Below are 14,706 nucleotides of genomic sequence, written 5' to 3'. Positions count from 1 at the left end.
AATACAACTAGTTGAAAAGCTAATTATTTTAAAAACTTGAAATGGAAGTTTACGCAATTTGCTGGGGGGAGAATAACACTGATTCTGCCTGTTCTTGTTTCTTTGAGGTTTAAAGGTGCTTAAAGGTTTAAATCCCCTTATTCCTTCTTCTAAATATTTTACAATCTTAATTAATAAAAAAAAAATCCTTAATTAATAATAAAAAAGCTTTATTTTCTTGCTAGCTTGAGAATACCAGAACAGAAGAAAGGCCAAACTCTTGAATCCTGTATTTGAAATTATTTCCCTACAATTTCCAAGGCCTCTTCTGTAGTGTTAGTGTGACTTCTAGTGTAGACAGGTTGCTGGCTGCTACCACTGTACTAAATCCCAGCAGAGGAAAGCACTTGAATTGGAGCTCCAAGCGCTGTTGCTTTGTGTCTTTCTGAGCATGATGGGGATTAAATTGCTAGCAGATGTATGGAGCATCGCTGATGCTACTGCGACTGCATTGCTGGCAATGGCAGAAATATCAGCAGTTGTTGGAACAGCTTGGGCAGGAGGGAAAGCACAAGCAGCTAGTAGACAACATCATCTGAAGTAGAGATGAAGCCAAATCAAAATCCCACTTTTAAAAACTAGGAGAAAATTCAAATGTGTCCCCAAAAGGCATGACTGAGAACATGCTCTGTGGTATCTTTATCTCGTGGTTAGAACGTTAACCAGTTTCTAGGAAATAAATAGGGAATTGCTGTCATGGAGCCAGTTCAATACTCTGTCATATAAAGAACTAACACAACGTCTCACAGTGATGCAATGCCTGATCTTTCAAATGAAGACTGAAAGGTGCCCTCTTTTTAGTACACTTCATCTTGTATGATATGCTGTGGGGGAATTTTTTTCCAAACCCTTCAAAAATCAGATTGTGCTCATATATTAAACTATTTTCATCAATAGCTTTACATGTTTAGCTTTATGTAATGGAAGAGATTCTCAGCTTGTTTGAAAATAATTGTCCAGTTGAAGTGGTATAATTTTAAACCCAGGTGTAGGCCAGACTTGGTAACATCAGTCATTTAATTAGATACTGCTTTTAAAAATCTAGCTGGAATTTTAAAAATCTGCTCTGCTCCCTGTGTTTCTAGTGGTTTTAAATATCACAGCAACAACCTTTATAACGTTGCCCAATTTCAGACCACATTATCTGTGGTGTACAAAGATGCGGATCCTAGCAGTGCTATTCCAAAACATTTCCTGAGCCACCTTTCCCAGCTGTGCCCTCCAACCCCTTGTAGGCCGTGTCCCCAAGCTGGGCTGCCAGCCCCATGCCCTGTTTGTACTTCACAATCACGTAGTCCAAGGTGCATCTCCCTGTTCCCTCCTTCTTGCTTCCCCTATGGGGAACCTGAAGCCCCCCCCTGTGTATACCTGCTCATGTATTACAGAAGAGCCCTCCCAGTGGGCACCCAGCACTCTGGGCCTGCTCCTTCCCCATCACAGGACCAAATGTGCCACCACATCCCCATCTCTTCCCCGCCTCGTGGCTTGGCGCAGATTCTCCTCGAGCTGGCAGAGCGTCTTGGCACAGGCCCTGGTGCCTCTTCCAAGGTGGTTGTCACTAGGGACAAGTTGTTCGCCTGATGGCTAATGAATTTGCTTTAAAAGCATGTTTTGGCTCATTCTAAGAGTTATTTGCAAATGTGTTTTGAATTGGTGTTTGTGGTGGTGGTGGGGAGTCATTTGGGAAAAGCAGCCTGTATTTACTAAATACCTTCAGGGAGGAGTGGTGCTTCCTCCTTGCTAGCATCAACAGCAGAGATTACTTTTCTTTATTCTATTCCGGAACACCACTTCTTTGGGGGTCTTGTGGCTCTCCTATGCAATTTCTATTTTCTTTGTAGAATTTCAGGTATGTAGGTTCCTGCCTGACATGCGTAAATGTACTCTCTTAGGCTCTGTTTTTATGCTTGCTCTGGGCTGATCTGGGTTCAGGCTACCACCAAAAGAAGCCGTTGTCCTGTCTCTCCCTCTCCTCTTTCAGGGCTGTGAATTCCTTCTCTCTCCCCTGCACCAAAACTAGCACCATGTGGTTTGAAGGGTAAATTAGAAAACTTTTTTGCTCTGTTAGTTTTCAACCTGAGTCACCTTTTACAGATTCTTTGGAAGTAATTATTAGCTCCAGCCATCTTCTGACGGCTGAGTACATGCCAAAGTGGGCAACATGATTTCAGTTTTCATGATGTTGTAGGTCTTCTGTGGTCTGGTGGAAAAAGGGAAAATGCCCTCATGGCCATTTTCTCTGTTTTGTGAACCGACTCTTTTTGTTGCGTGTAGTGGTTTAGTAAGTGCAACCCAAAAGAATGTCTGACTTTGAATTGGAAGTCAAAGTTTTACTGCCTGATGCTTTTTCACTTCATAGGATGTAATTAGTGGCTACTGATGTGTGCTGCATAAACAAGACTAGTTATCTTGGTGCTAGGGCAGCAAGCTCTAGAAAGTGACAAATTTGGACCTAGTCCAGCCTCTTAAAACAGATATGAAGCAGCAAGTGTAAAGGTACCAGTTTCACTTGAAATTAGGCCAGAGAGAGCACCTGCAGGCCCAGATGAAACATGACTGGACACACGTTGTGTCTGAGGTACCGGGGTGCGTGCAGACCCAGCTTGGGGGTCCCCCGGCTCCTGAGTGGGTCAGGCTCCCTGCTGCCAGACAGGGGAGCTCTTGCTGCCCTTCTCTGTTCTCCTTCCCCTCGTCTCTACTGACTCTCCTATGCAGCCTTACACTGGCTCTGGAGCTCGCCCAACACTTTGAGAGCTGCTCCAACTTACTGAAATGCCATACCTTTATTTCCAGTCTTTTTTTACTGAGTTTTTGCCCTCCTCTTTAGTAAACCGGACTGACAAGTGACATGGGTGGTACGAGGTCAGTGGTGAGAGCCCAGCAGAGGCAGGGGGTCTCAACTCACTTCACCTCACAAAACCAGACCGCTGGGTTGTTGTTCCCACCAGCATCACTGGAATTGGCTTGCGGATGATAACAGCGTTAGCGCCAGCCTGCAGGGAGGGGTGAAATCGATGTCTGAACTTGGACCGTGCTGCTGTAATGAGGCTTGTTGAATGAAAAGCTTGGACACAAATCAATTGAAGCGTCGGTATGTAAGGCTGCTGCAGCATCGAGGTGTTAATGACGTGCCTGCTAGAAAGAGTAAGTGCGGCCAGAGGCAACGTTGCGGTCTTATGACACATTTGTTGGGTATGGGCGAGGGGAATGAGGCTTTTATGTTACAGTATTTCCGTATGGGTCTGCTGTTATGCATGGAACTACACTAACATTTTTGATGGGCATGGGAGGGTAAACACTGTTTGATACTTCTGTGATTCCTTGTCACTTCCCTTCCCTTTCTAAAAATACAGTACTATGAATACGGGGGGCAGGGTGGAAAGCAGGTGGCCTTACTGAAATACGGATTCTGTAATTCTTATGGTGTGTGAAGGATGATTTTCCTGCGATTATAATGTACCATGTGTGAATTGGATCCTTCTCAAAGTGAGGAATTAATTATCTTGCCTGCAAGTTGGAATAATGTAAGCAAGCACCACACAATCCTCCTATTGTTCTGCCAGTGCACCTGCACGATTTCTTCTGTTCCAGTTCCAGGCTTCTTTTAGGCAGTGTTTATTTGTGTGTTGTATGGCTTGTAGTGAAATAGAAATTATCGGTAAGCATCAGAGTAGGCCAGGTCACGTCTTTCAACACTGACAAGATATGGAAGTACCATGGTGAATATGGATGAGATAACCTGACTCTTGTATGGATGTTTATCTCCAGAATTCCACTGTTAATTTTATAACTTTGAATCAACAGTCTTTACTGGACATCACTAAGATTTTGCCACTTGCATTTCCCAGCAGTAAAGAGTTGTCATTTTTCTTTCTATCTTCAAATATGAAACCTCTCTAATTTCACAGAGCGATCTGTTATTCTCACATTATATAAAAAAGGGAACAGAAAATTTGTCTCTTCTCTGTGCTATTTCATTATTTTGTATAATGGCATTATTTCTCTTGTAATTAATCTCTCCTTTTTAAGGTTACTAATCATAGTCTTTTCTTTCTCTTCTAATCTTATATTTTATCCAAATCCTTTATTATTCCCAGTAATATCATTGTCTGAATCCCCTCTAAATTTGGAGCATCCATTTTTGAGATGCTGTTACCAGTGCAACACGTGGTATGACAAAGGTAATGCTAATGTCCATTAGAGCAACGATACATTCCTAGTAGTCACCTTTTGATTCCTCATTTATCCCAATACAAGGTAATATTTTTTCCCTGTAATTAAGAACTTCATTTAAGAAGAATGGTGTTCCTTGAGAAGTTCTATGACCCTAAGGTGTCTTTAGTGAATTGTTAGTTTGTTTTAAGACGTATTAGGGCCCACATAATTACATTTTTCCCTCCTCTAGTACACACTGCTTTCATGATACTGTTTTTTCACTTCACATTTTGTAGGTTTATCTTGAAACTCTTCATTTTCATTTCTGTCCTTTCCTCACCCAAATAATTCTACAGAATTTGCCTTATTGCTAATCTCCTTTTCTAGATCCAGAGTAAATGTAGCAAACAACTCAGAAGTGAGTTTACCAAGCTTTTTTTTCCTTATGTGAAATGTTTTAGTTGGAGACTTACCTAAACTACTCAGATGACTTGATAAATTCTTCTTACTTATATCGAATAGCTAAAAGACCTAGATTGCTGCTAGGTTTTTTTGTTGTTGTTTTTTTAATACAAAAAGCAGAACAAAACTAAAGCTCTACCAAACTGTCTTACAGACCCTGTCCAGAAGAATTTCAAATCCATACCTGGAAACTCCTTCAAACAAGGTACATGTCAAGCTTCATTTTAATTCCATTTCATATAGCAACATATTAGGAACATCTTTGCTTTATTTCAACCCCTTAGTCATAGTTTTGAATACACTTCTAGATGTGGCCTGCAATTAAATCCAGTTAACAAATTACAATCTCTGTGTTAGAAATTGTTAATTTCTGTTACTGAATTTGCCAGCAAAATTGTTGTGAAGTCTGACGTGAACTTGCTTCCTATTCATTTACACTATTTTCACAGTTTAACTTATTTTTTCAGTATTTCAGAGTGTGAGAACTCTATTTTTGTACCTCATGTGACTTCACTGTCTCGGATTATTTTTTTATTCCTTGAAAGATTCAAAAACAACCAAAAGAGGTGAAACTGTGGCATGCTTTTTCTTTCAAATTAGTTGTTTGTGTTACTGCTGTGTTTTGTTAGTACTGGGAAGAAATGTGAAAATGTATGCCTGAGTTAAACTTGTCAGTAAGTAGTCTGTGGAACCCAGGTGGAACACCTTTTTAGGAAAGATGGAATTATGTCCTGTTTTGATAGACCCATCTGCAGTCTTAAGGTGTAAAGTACAGATAGGCATGGGGGAACCAAAACCTGTAGCCATTCTCCCAGCAAGGTGCAAATGATCTGACCTGTAGCTGTTACAGAATACCCGCAAAGTTCCTAAACAAAATGGAAAAAACCCTATAAAATGGCATTTTAGTATGTATTCAATTATTTAACACAAATACACGTGGAATAATTTTAGTTTCAACTCTCTTTATGGTTTTGCAATGGTTAAGTCTTTCTTTTTCACTAGAATAATTTTTGTTTTAATTTAGGTGCATCTGTTGTTCAAAGGTAAAATTGACACAGTAAAATCTCTGCTTTTCTAGGCAGACATAGTCATCCGGCCCATGGGGGCAACCAGTGATGACAGTAGGTATGGCAGAAGTTGGGGTGCATTTTCTATGAGGCTTTGACAGTTTGCTAGTCATTTATCAAGGGAGAAGTCATAGCTCAGAGGGAGGGAGGGGACAGTGGCAAGGCAATTTATTGCAATGGGAATAAATCCCTGTTTGTTAGTTTTCTATTTCTCTTTTCATTCAGATTTATGGAGAAAGTTCCTCCTGTGCTGGAAGAGCTCTCAGGAATATTTTCACACTACAAGCTTCTGACCTGATTAAAGACCGGGTGTACCTTACTGGAATTTGCAGGTAACCCAAGATCATTCATTTTAATCAACTGGATGGGTTTTATTTGTATTTGTCTACCTCCTTATTTAAAAAGAGACTAAATTCTAAGTAAGATCTTGTGTGTGTGTTACTAAGAAACTAAAATATTCGCTTAAAAAAATTAAAAACCTCATGTATTTTAATATTTTTTTCTTATGTCACCTTGTCAGTTTTTAGAAAGCAGTGATGGCCTGCCTGTCTGTATGTCCACTAATTTAATTCCTTACAGTTTCATGTAAAATGGTGTTTATTTTGCTGAAAAGAATGGTAATTCAGTCCTGGTCTGGAGTTATAGAAGAGGTTAATTGGATTCCTAGGATTTAGTTACACAGTGACTTTATTTTTGCATATAATTTATGGAATATTTCAGTAATGAAGTGATTTTCGATTTGTTACGCTACAGAATAAATGCTATTTTTAGTTATGCCAAAATATGTAGGTCTCGATTGTAACACCATTTATTTATATCCACATTTGAGGAAGAAGTTACAATTTTTTTTTAAGAATTAAAAAGAAAAGTTTAACAATTGTGCAAGATGAAATACATCCTAGAGCAACAGTCAAGGTCTTGCATATATGTTGTGTAGCTGTGTTGCTTATGCCTATGCGCTGAAAGGAGATAAAATCCTGAGGCTAAAAGCTGGATTTTATTTAGTTCTTATGTGTCTTCGGATGACTATATGCAGCACAAAGTGATAAAAATATTTTATATTGTGAAGTGTGTTACATGAATTAGGTATGTAAGGGAACTTACTCATCTAACATGAGTTTCCTTGTTGTAAGTAGGGGCATGCCCCTGAGACTTGCCAGAATAATTCCTTTCCTTGAAATGAATAGGGTTGCCTAAAACAGTAATTGAGACAAAGGGTTTGTTCTGTTGAACAAAAGGATTACCTCTTTAAAAAATTAACACACAAACAAAACTACAAAAAAAACTGTTTTATAGAATTTGCATTTTAACTTAACTTTAATTGCATCTTATACTACAGAAATGCTTTGTCTATTTTCAGGAGAAGCTGTGTTGGATCAGAACTGGTAGACTGGCTCTTGGAGCACTGCCCATTTGTTAAGTGCAGATCTACAGCAGTTGGAGTGTGGCAGCTGCTTCTGGATATGGGCATTATATTATCAGGTCAGTGTTGATAGCATAAGGAAGGCTATCAGTTTCTTCTGCATGTGGTAATATTCTTTTTTTTTTTTTTTATGGGAGAGGAAGAAGGGGAGGGGAAGCAAGTTGATCCATGTTTAGTTACACTTGTTTATTTTACTACCTCTTCGGTAGGCTTACCTCTGTGACCTTTCATTTCATAAATGTCAAAGATGAATCTCTCTTTTTAGGCAAGTTCCTTCCGTTCGCTTTTGCAAATGCAATTGCCTACTGCCAAGTTACAGATAATGTGTGTGTCTCTTTGAGCCTTTTTTTCCCTCTCCTCAACCTCTTTCAGTTTTTTCAGAAGACAGCAGCTGTTTAGTCACTGCAGATCACAGATTTGCCAGATGACTTCTCTAGCAATTAGTGATTTCCCCTTCCTCTCTCTGTTTTCCATAGTTTTAGAACACAATGGATTGCGAGAGCATTCTGCTTCTTGAAGTGGCTGTCATGCCAGGTTCTTCCCAGCTGCCTCCCCTTCCACCCCAGGTTTAAGGGTTTGGTCCAAATGATGTCATTGGTGATAACCACACGGATAACCAACATCTGGAAACCTGAGGGACTACAGTACCACTGTAGTTGTTACTACTTGCATAGCTTAATTCAGTGCATTCACAACCCTGGGGTCTGTGTTACACAATTCCCTTTCCTCCTTGTGAGACTGCGAGGTGCTGAGGGAGACTTCTCTGTGTGCAAGCTGACACTGAGTATACTTCAAGATTTTCTGCTGCTACAGCTACACTGATGGTGTGTCTGATAATGCGGCATCAGCAAGGATTCAGTGACTCCCCCAGTAGGAACTTGTACTTTTGGCTTTGGAACCTGTTGTTTGAACCCAGTTCAATCCCAGTTATGCCAGGGAAGATGAGGGCTCTTCATATCACTACATTGTCTTACCTGGCTTTATTCTACAGAACCAGTATCCTTGAATTTGTGCAGAGGCTGGGATAAAGATGTGCTAAGCATCAGCTGAGTGGCTTTAAAAGTGGTGAATCTCTGAGTGTGCTATGAATACAATGTTAGACATGAAACTGTTCTAACTCTTTTTCAAACTAGAAAAATTCTATTGTGGTTTTTTTTTTTTTTTTTTTTAGCCTGGTGTACCCTTTTAATCTGCATTATTGAACTTTGTTCACCAGTGCCTGGCCATTAGCAAGAACAGATTAGAAGCTAATGGAAATCAAAGCTCAGAAATTTGGCAAGGGAAAGTTTTTTGTTTTTTTTTTTTTCTTTTCAAGCCAAACCCCCCTAATTCCAAACTGATTTCAAAATTGATTACTCAGCAATCTTAATGCTTGAATCTCAGGAACTTGGAGATCTTCACACTGAGTTTTTGGTATTGTTCTGTTTGGATGTGTTGAATTAATACTAGAGGACAGGGTTGCTTCTATACTGTTTGTGATTCTTTTGCCCTGTGTGGTGGTTCAACTCAGAATTAAAGTCGGATGTAATACAGAAGGTGTTAGGGACACAGAGCCTTCAAATGCAAAAGGTTTAAAGGATATCTTTTTCTTTTCTTTCTTTTTCTTTTTTTTTTTTTTTAAACAGTGGACAGACAACTCTATTTTCAAGATGCTCATGCTTTCTACCAGTTCTCAGCAGATGAATGTACCTACCTTTTCTGTGAATTTGAGAAAGAGGAAGGCTGGAAGAATGGTGTAAAGCTCCTACTTCAACTACTGCCATTGGCTCCTCCCAGGATTGACATGTGCAGTCTGTAAGTAGGCATATGCAGCTGTTTTAAACTTTTGCTGACTGTTTTGTAAGTGGCTGGCTTATAATGACACTGTTTATGCCACAGCTACCAAGCAAATGAGTCAGCTTTCTTTTCAGGGTTGCCAAACTTTGAAGAGATGGGCTTTTCTGTGATCTGCACTGTGACTAGTATCTGAGAAAGTCAGGGGTGCTAGATAAATGAGGGCACTCAGCTTGGGGTTGTTGAGATACTGTGGTTCTTATGTACTAGTCTGCTGCCTGTAGCTTGCTCTTTTAGCTGGGCAAGTTGCTTTTATTTTTTGCGGGTCTCCTCTTGCATTTGGAGGTTTGGCACTAATTTGGCAGCAGACATGTTGTGTAGCTGATTGACTAGTAGACCAGATGCCCTTTTCCTGGGTGAAGGTCAGCGATCAGATGGATAGAGAGGGTGACTAGGAATGTGGTAGCTTCAGTTGTCTGATTTTCAGTTTGCTGTTGTGTGTTTGTCAGAGCCCTGTAGTCTCTCATTGCTATTCCTCATGCAGAATATGCCATTTAAGAATTTTCCTTCCCATATATCTGCTCTTATACCCGACTCTTGGTTGTTAACATACCCTCTGTGCTGATACAGCTGCACTCTAAACATTGTCTATTTAGAGCAGCTAGAAAGAAACCATACTTGTTTGTTCCACAGTGAGAGGCCAAAATACAGAGGAAAAAAAGACATCAGTGAGGTCTGGAGGCTTGTGACCTCTCATGTCTTGGCAAAGCTGCAGGAGCTGGCCAGCACAGACAAGTTGGGTTAAATTCTTTCATCGTCACTAGCGTGATGAAGCCTTAAACATGATACTTATGTTGTGGAGAATTATTACTCTGGCAGCAGGAGGATTATTTTCTCTTTGATGCCAAAGACAAAACTTTTTTCTGCCAGTATTTTTCTTTTCTACACAGTAGATTAAAAAAACTACATTCTCTCAAATATGTGTCTAACAGAAATCTTTTAAAGGAGTATAAAGGCAAAGTCGCTGAAGTGTCTCAATTCCAGTTACTTAAATTCAGATGTTCAGTCTGAATCTTAAGTGTGGTGAGCTGGCTGAAAAAAATCTCAGTGACTTCTCTATGTGGCTCAGGTCAGAAACTTGATCCCTGCCTGCAAGTCAGGGATCATCCCATATCTCTTGCTGACTGACTTTACCAACAGGAAATGGGCAGTTCTGGTGTGGGGGTTCCCTTGAAAATACATTTATGTGGTCAGCTTGAGTGAGTGTAGACAAGTGACAAGGCTCTAAAATTGGCAAAAACAAGGGGTTGATGTGATCTTCTAAGCAGATGACTCATATGGGACAAAATCTTTGAATATTTTTGGAAATAGAAATTCTTGTTTTCCAGCCTACTATGGCATTAAACAGTTTGGCCTTTCCTTAAATATCGGTGTGATTTCATCCTGATTTCTGTGGGAATTTGTGGTTTTCCTCATTTTCACTGCAAATCAGGTCACTTTTCATGGTTCATGACTACCTGTACAAAGGCTTTGCATCAAAAACACAAACCAGATAGTTTGTATTGATTTGTTACATGAAGGATGCTGACTGGGTAAGAGAATAGATTGAAGACTTTTCAGGTTCTGAGTTAAAAATGTGTCATGCATGGTGACCTTGGCCAGAGAGTTCCCCTATTTTACAGTCTGCTTTGCTATTTCATTGTTCCAGTGAAACTGTCATTTTGAGTGGAGGCTGCTCCCTGCTACATGAAACGAACAATTATTCATTAATGTACCTTTCCAGCTCCTTCCTGCTCACATTATTCAAATTTTAGTCAAAGTTGGATTCCTTTTGGGAACATTGTCACTGAAGAATTATTTTTTTGGAGATTGTGAGGGTGCCTTTTTTAAAATACATGTTGAAGGAGCTGAATTTTAAGTAATGTTATAGTCTCCAGGGAAGGCAATATTAAAGGCAAAGGAGGCTTTTCCAGTTTCAAAATTCTCTATGCCTGATGCAAGTAATGAACTGCTAAAACACTATCTGAAAGGAAATAGATGTGATGAAGTGCGAGTTAGTTATCTCACCAAGTTAAAATAAACGCATATATTCTTTCTTCATGAAGAAAGAAGCGATTCTAAAAACCCTTCCTTGCAATGAGTGTTCATCTTCTCAGTTAAATATATAAGTTGTTTTTCGTACCATTAGATGATTTGTCTTCCTTGTACTTTGATATTTTTGTATTCATTTTTCTGTTGTGTTTTCTAATAGTCTGTACTGTTAGCATTAATTCCAAATGTACACAGGGAAAGAGAAATTCTTAATGTATTAATTAGTTTTCCTGCTTCATCAGAAGTAACCACCTGCTTGTGTACCAGGAGGCAATGTTGGGCATTTCACAGAATGCCCAGGTACTTGATGAGCTGTCTCCCCTACAGCTGGTGGGCAGTAGTCCTGCACTTGCCTGGGCTTCTGGGTGCATTGGTGGGTCCCTGGAGTACCATGCACCTGCTCACCCAGCGGCAGCCTGTAGACTTGATTAGACAGCAGCAGCTCTGGAGACTTCCTTCAGCACTTCTTCTGGAAACAGGCAGGGCTCTGGTCCTGCCTTGCTGTGTAAATTTATTTTGAATTTTTATTTTTTGAATGGATTTGTGTTTGTTTCTTGGCAGTATTAACAGTATTTCCAAATAATGCTGGACTAAGTTCAGCAATTAAAATAGTACTCTGCATGCTGAGGTGTGCTTGCAGTTCCCGAGGAAATGCTCCCTGTTGCCCTTTGACAGTGTCAAATTGCCTGTATTAAACATGGCATTGGCCAGGAATCTCCCATGGAAAACAAGACAGGTCTGAAGGATATTTCAGTAGCTTGTGCTAAACTGAGGGCTGCTGTTATTATGTGTATTTCACAACACAGAGCCACTGTAGATGTTGCCAGATGAGGTGGGACTGATGCTGAGGCCTCTTGGGGTCATTAAACACCCGATGGTAATCACAGCCAAATTCTACTTGAATAGAAAAGAAGTGAATATTGGCTTAACATGGGAACAAAAGATCTGTATTCAGAGCCCTGCCATGGACTTCCTTGCAGCCTTGAGCAGTCTCTTAGGCTCTCATCCAATGCCTCCTGAATTCTTTCCCAGTGACTGCAATGGCATTGTATCAGACATTTAATCTTTATGTGCTTCTATTTCCTTCTTAGTAAATGGGGGTGTTTATACCAACACCTAATTCCCAGTGCTACATTTCTAGAATGCATTGGGTGCCCAGGCTACTGGAATATTTCCAACGATTTTTGTAATTATTTGAAGGAATGTTAATAGGGGACTCTTTGTCCTTTATATTATATTGTTTATTTTCTTTCCAGAAGTTTTATACTATATTTTGTATCTTCTGTCTGAAAATAATACACATTTATTTAGATAAGTAACCTTTTTTTCTAAGTTAAATTGTTTTTAATGCAAATGTTCAGGATGGGATATTTATTTAGTCAGTATCTTTTGAAGTTCCTGGAAAGCTTTTGCTGAATGCGAATTGCCCTCAGGTATCTTTGGGTCTCTTATTTGCATTGTAGGTGGATTGTAAAGCCAGCGTACAGTACATGTGGCCCTACATCGGTTATTGGAGGTGCTGTCTGGGCACGGGACTTGGGCACAGCTGTATTGCTTCCTCTGTCAGCAGGTCAGGAAGCAATGTATTTGATTTCAGGTGACGCACAGTAATAACTGTGCCTACCTGTCCTGCCTGCCTGAAGATTTAAGGCAAGCATCTCTGCATTTTGCTCTGCTCAAGTGTGCCTATACTGAGCCGTACAGGTATTAGGCTTGTTTGTCTGGGCTTTGTACCCCTTGTTCAGTACTAGCCCTACTAATCTTGGTTGGTCCCTTTAAATAAAAAATTGCTAACTGTCCTGATTCTGTTTCTCAGTATCCATTCTGTCTTATTTTTTCCATTAGCTTGGTTATCAAAATACACTTCCTCTCTGATTCTGGAAAGCTTACTATAATTTTTAGTACATTAGTGTTTCCATAAGTGTTTGATGCACATATGCAGATGAATACTGGGAGTATTTTAAAATAGAAGATGAAGTGATTAAAAGCCCAAGATGGAAATAGGTGTGCTGTATGCTGTTCTGGGCTTATGGCTTATAGCTGTGTCTGTGTACCAAGCTGCTGCCTTTTGCCTCCAATTCAGAAGAACCTGGTCTTCTCCTGGTTCTGAGAGATCAAAGAGATCAGATGTGTAGGTAAATGTAGGCATCTAAAGAGGTCATCTATTTTCATCTCATTCCAAATTATAGAGACCGAATCAGACTCTGTAAACAGAACTGTTTATTTCTTTTGGGTAGTTTATAACACTTAAAGTGTTAAATCACATTTTCCTTTGAATAGGATGGGCAGTTGTGAAAGTAATTGTGATTTCTAAACCAAATTACCATTGTGTTTTAGACATGCTTGCCCCCAAACAAATACATGTGTCATTCTTTGCTTTCTGACCTTAATTTTTTAATTTGGTAAAGAAATTTTTGGACATGGGATGTAAGAATCACAAATACACCAGCTGCATATTCCAGACATTGCCAGCTCTCTCCCTAAACACAAGTCATGTGAGCAATTAAATAATTTAGCCAAAGATAGAAGCTTCTGTTAATACCTGGGATTTATGCTTATTACAGCAGCTGGAGTTTTGCATATCTGCTCGGTTTCCTGGCACACCACACTTCTTGAAAACCATGAAAAGTAAAAATCTCAAGAGTTTTTTTTCTTTTTCTTCCCATAGTAATAATCGTTCTGTTTTGTTCTGAAAGGCTCACAAGTGGTTTACTGCTGGGATTTAGACTGTTTTAAAGAAAAACAGTTCTGTCCCACAGCAGCTTTAGTGTGGCTTACTCCATGTGGGCCAGAGTTCTATGACAGCTTCTAGAAGGGTTCTTCCTGCAGCGCCCCATTTTTGTAAAGACAAAGTCTCTCTGTCTTGTGAATTAATGTCAGTGCAACTTAATAGTGTTCTCAGGTGTTGCTTTAGTTTGCTAATTTATAGCTTCTTACGTGTATTCTTTTCATGATTTTTTTTTTAATATCAAACTTCATATGTCCTGTATTGATTTTGATGTTGCCTGCTTTTATCTACGTGAGGATGCATTTTATTGAAGGTGTTGCTCCACAGTTGAGCAAAGCTTGTTAGCAGGCAGATGGAAAACTCTTTGCTCTGTTGATGGTGTACATTTTAGCAGAGCAAAATATGCATTCAAATAAGCAATGATGAGTCAAAAGGGTCCCGCGTTCTTCAGTTCTTCGTCATGTTTTTATAGCTGAAGAATTCTCTCACTGTTTTAACAATTCAATCAAAAGAGTTCTTGACAGAGAGGGACAAAGAGTATACTCTGTCATTCCTGACACAATTAATTATTGTCATGTTGCAGTCATCTTTTTGATGCAAAATCTCAAAAGCCCTTTTACATTAGTGCCCGTGGCCACATAGTTCTGTGCTTTCCAGGAATCAAAAGATGTTGAAACAGAATGAAAGAAATAATATAATCTTATTTTTATTTTTAAGGCCTGATCAAAAAATAGAAGATACGGCAGAAACCAATGCTGAAATTCTTGCTCGTCTCACTTCTGCGGTAAGGTCACTGCATCAAAGTTTGTAATGATCATGTTTGAAACATTATCATGTTTTGGATCCTTTCAAATTAAAGAGCCAAGTCTTAGTGAGCAGGTGTTTATAATGCAAACTACTATTTTTTGGCACTGAAATGAGGAAGCTTTACGTCTTAGCGTGTAACTTTACAGCTATTAAAATCAGTC

General features: G+C 39.4%; 1 protein-coding gene across 4 annotated transcripts in view; it reads left to right on the top strand.

Annotated features, from left to right (window-relative positions):
- The window catches only part of RAPGEF5 (Rap guanine nucleotide exchange factor 5), a 161,708-nt gene that overhangs the window by 25,751 nt on the left and 121,251 nt on the right, over positions 1 to 14,706 (top strand). For 3 of the 4 annotated variants that reach the window (XM_080580454.1, XM_080580452.1, XM_080580451.1), the window contains exons 2-6: positions 4,811 to 4,861; positions 5,949 to 6,055; positions 7,084 to 7,205; positions 8,772 to 8,940; positions 14,456 to 14,522. In XM_080580454.1, the coding sequence (XP_080436580.1) occupies positions 4,811 to 4,861; positions 5,949 to 6,055; positions 7,084 to 7,205; positions 8,772 to 8,940; positions 14,456 to 14,522 (516 nt within the window). Of the gene's footprint in view, positions 1 to 2,428; positions 3,184 to 4,810; positions 4,862 to 5,948; positions 6,056 to 7,083; positions 7,206 to 8,771; positions 8,941 to 14,455; positions 14,523 to 14,706 lie in introns of those variants that run through there. The other variant, XM_080580453.1, reaches the window with a different exon arrangement.

This window comes from Anser brachyrhynchus, assembly GCF_964034855.1.
Source record: "Anser brachyrhynchus genome assembly, chromosome: 2".
Lineage (NCBI taxonomy): Eukaryota > Metazoa > Chordata > Aves > Anseriformes > Anatidae > Anser > Anser brachyrhynchus.
The sequence above is the reverse complement of the archived record's forward strand: the minus strand, read 5'-3'. Positions and strand labels throughout refer to the sequence as shown.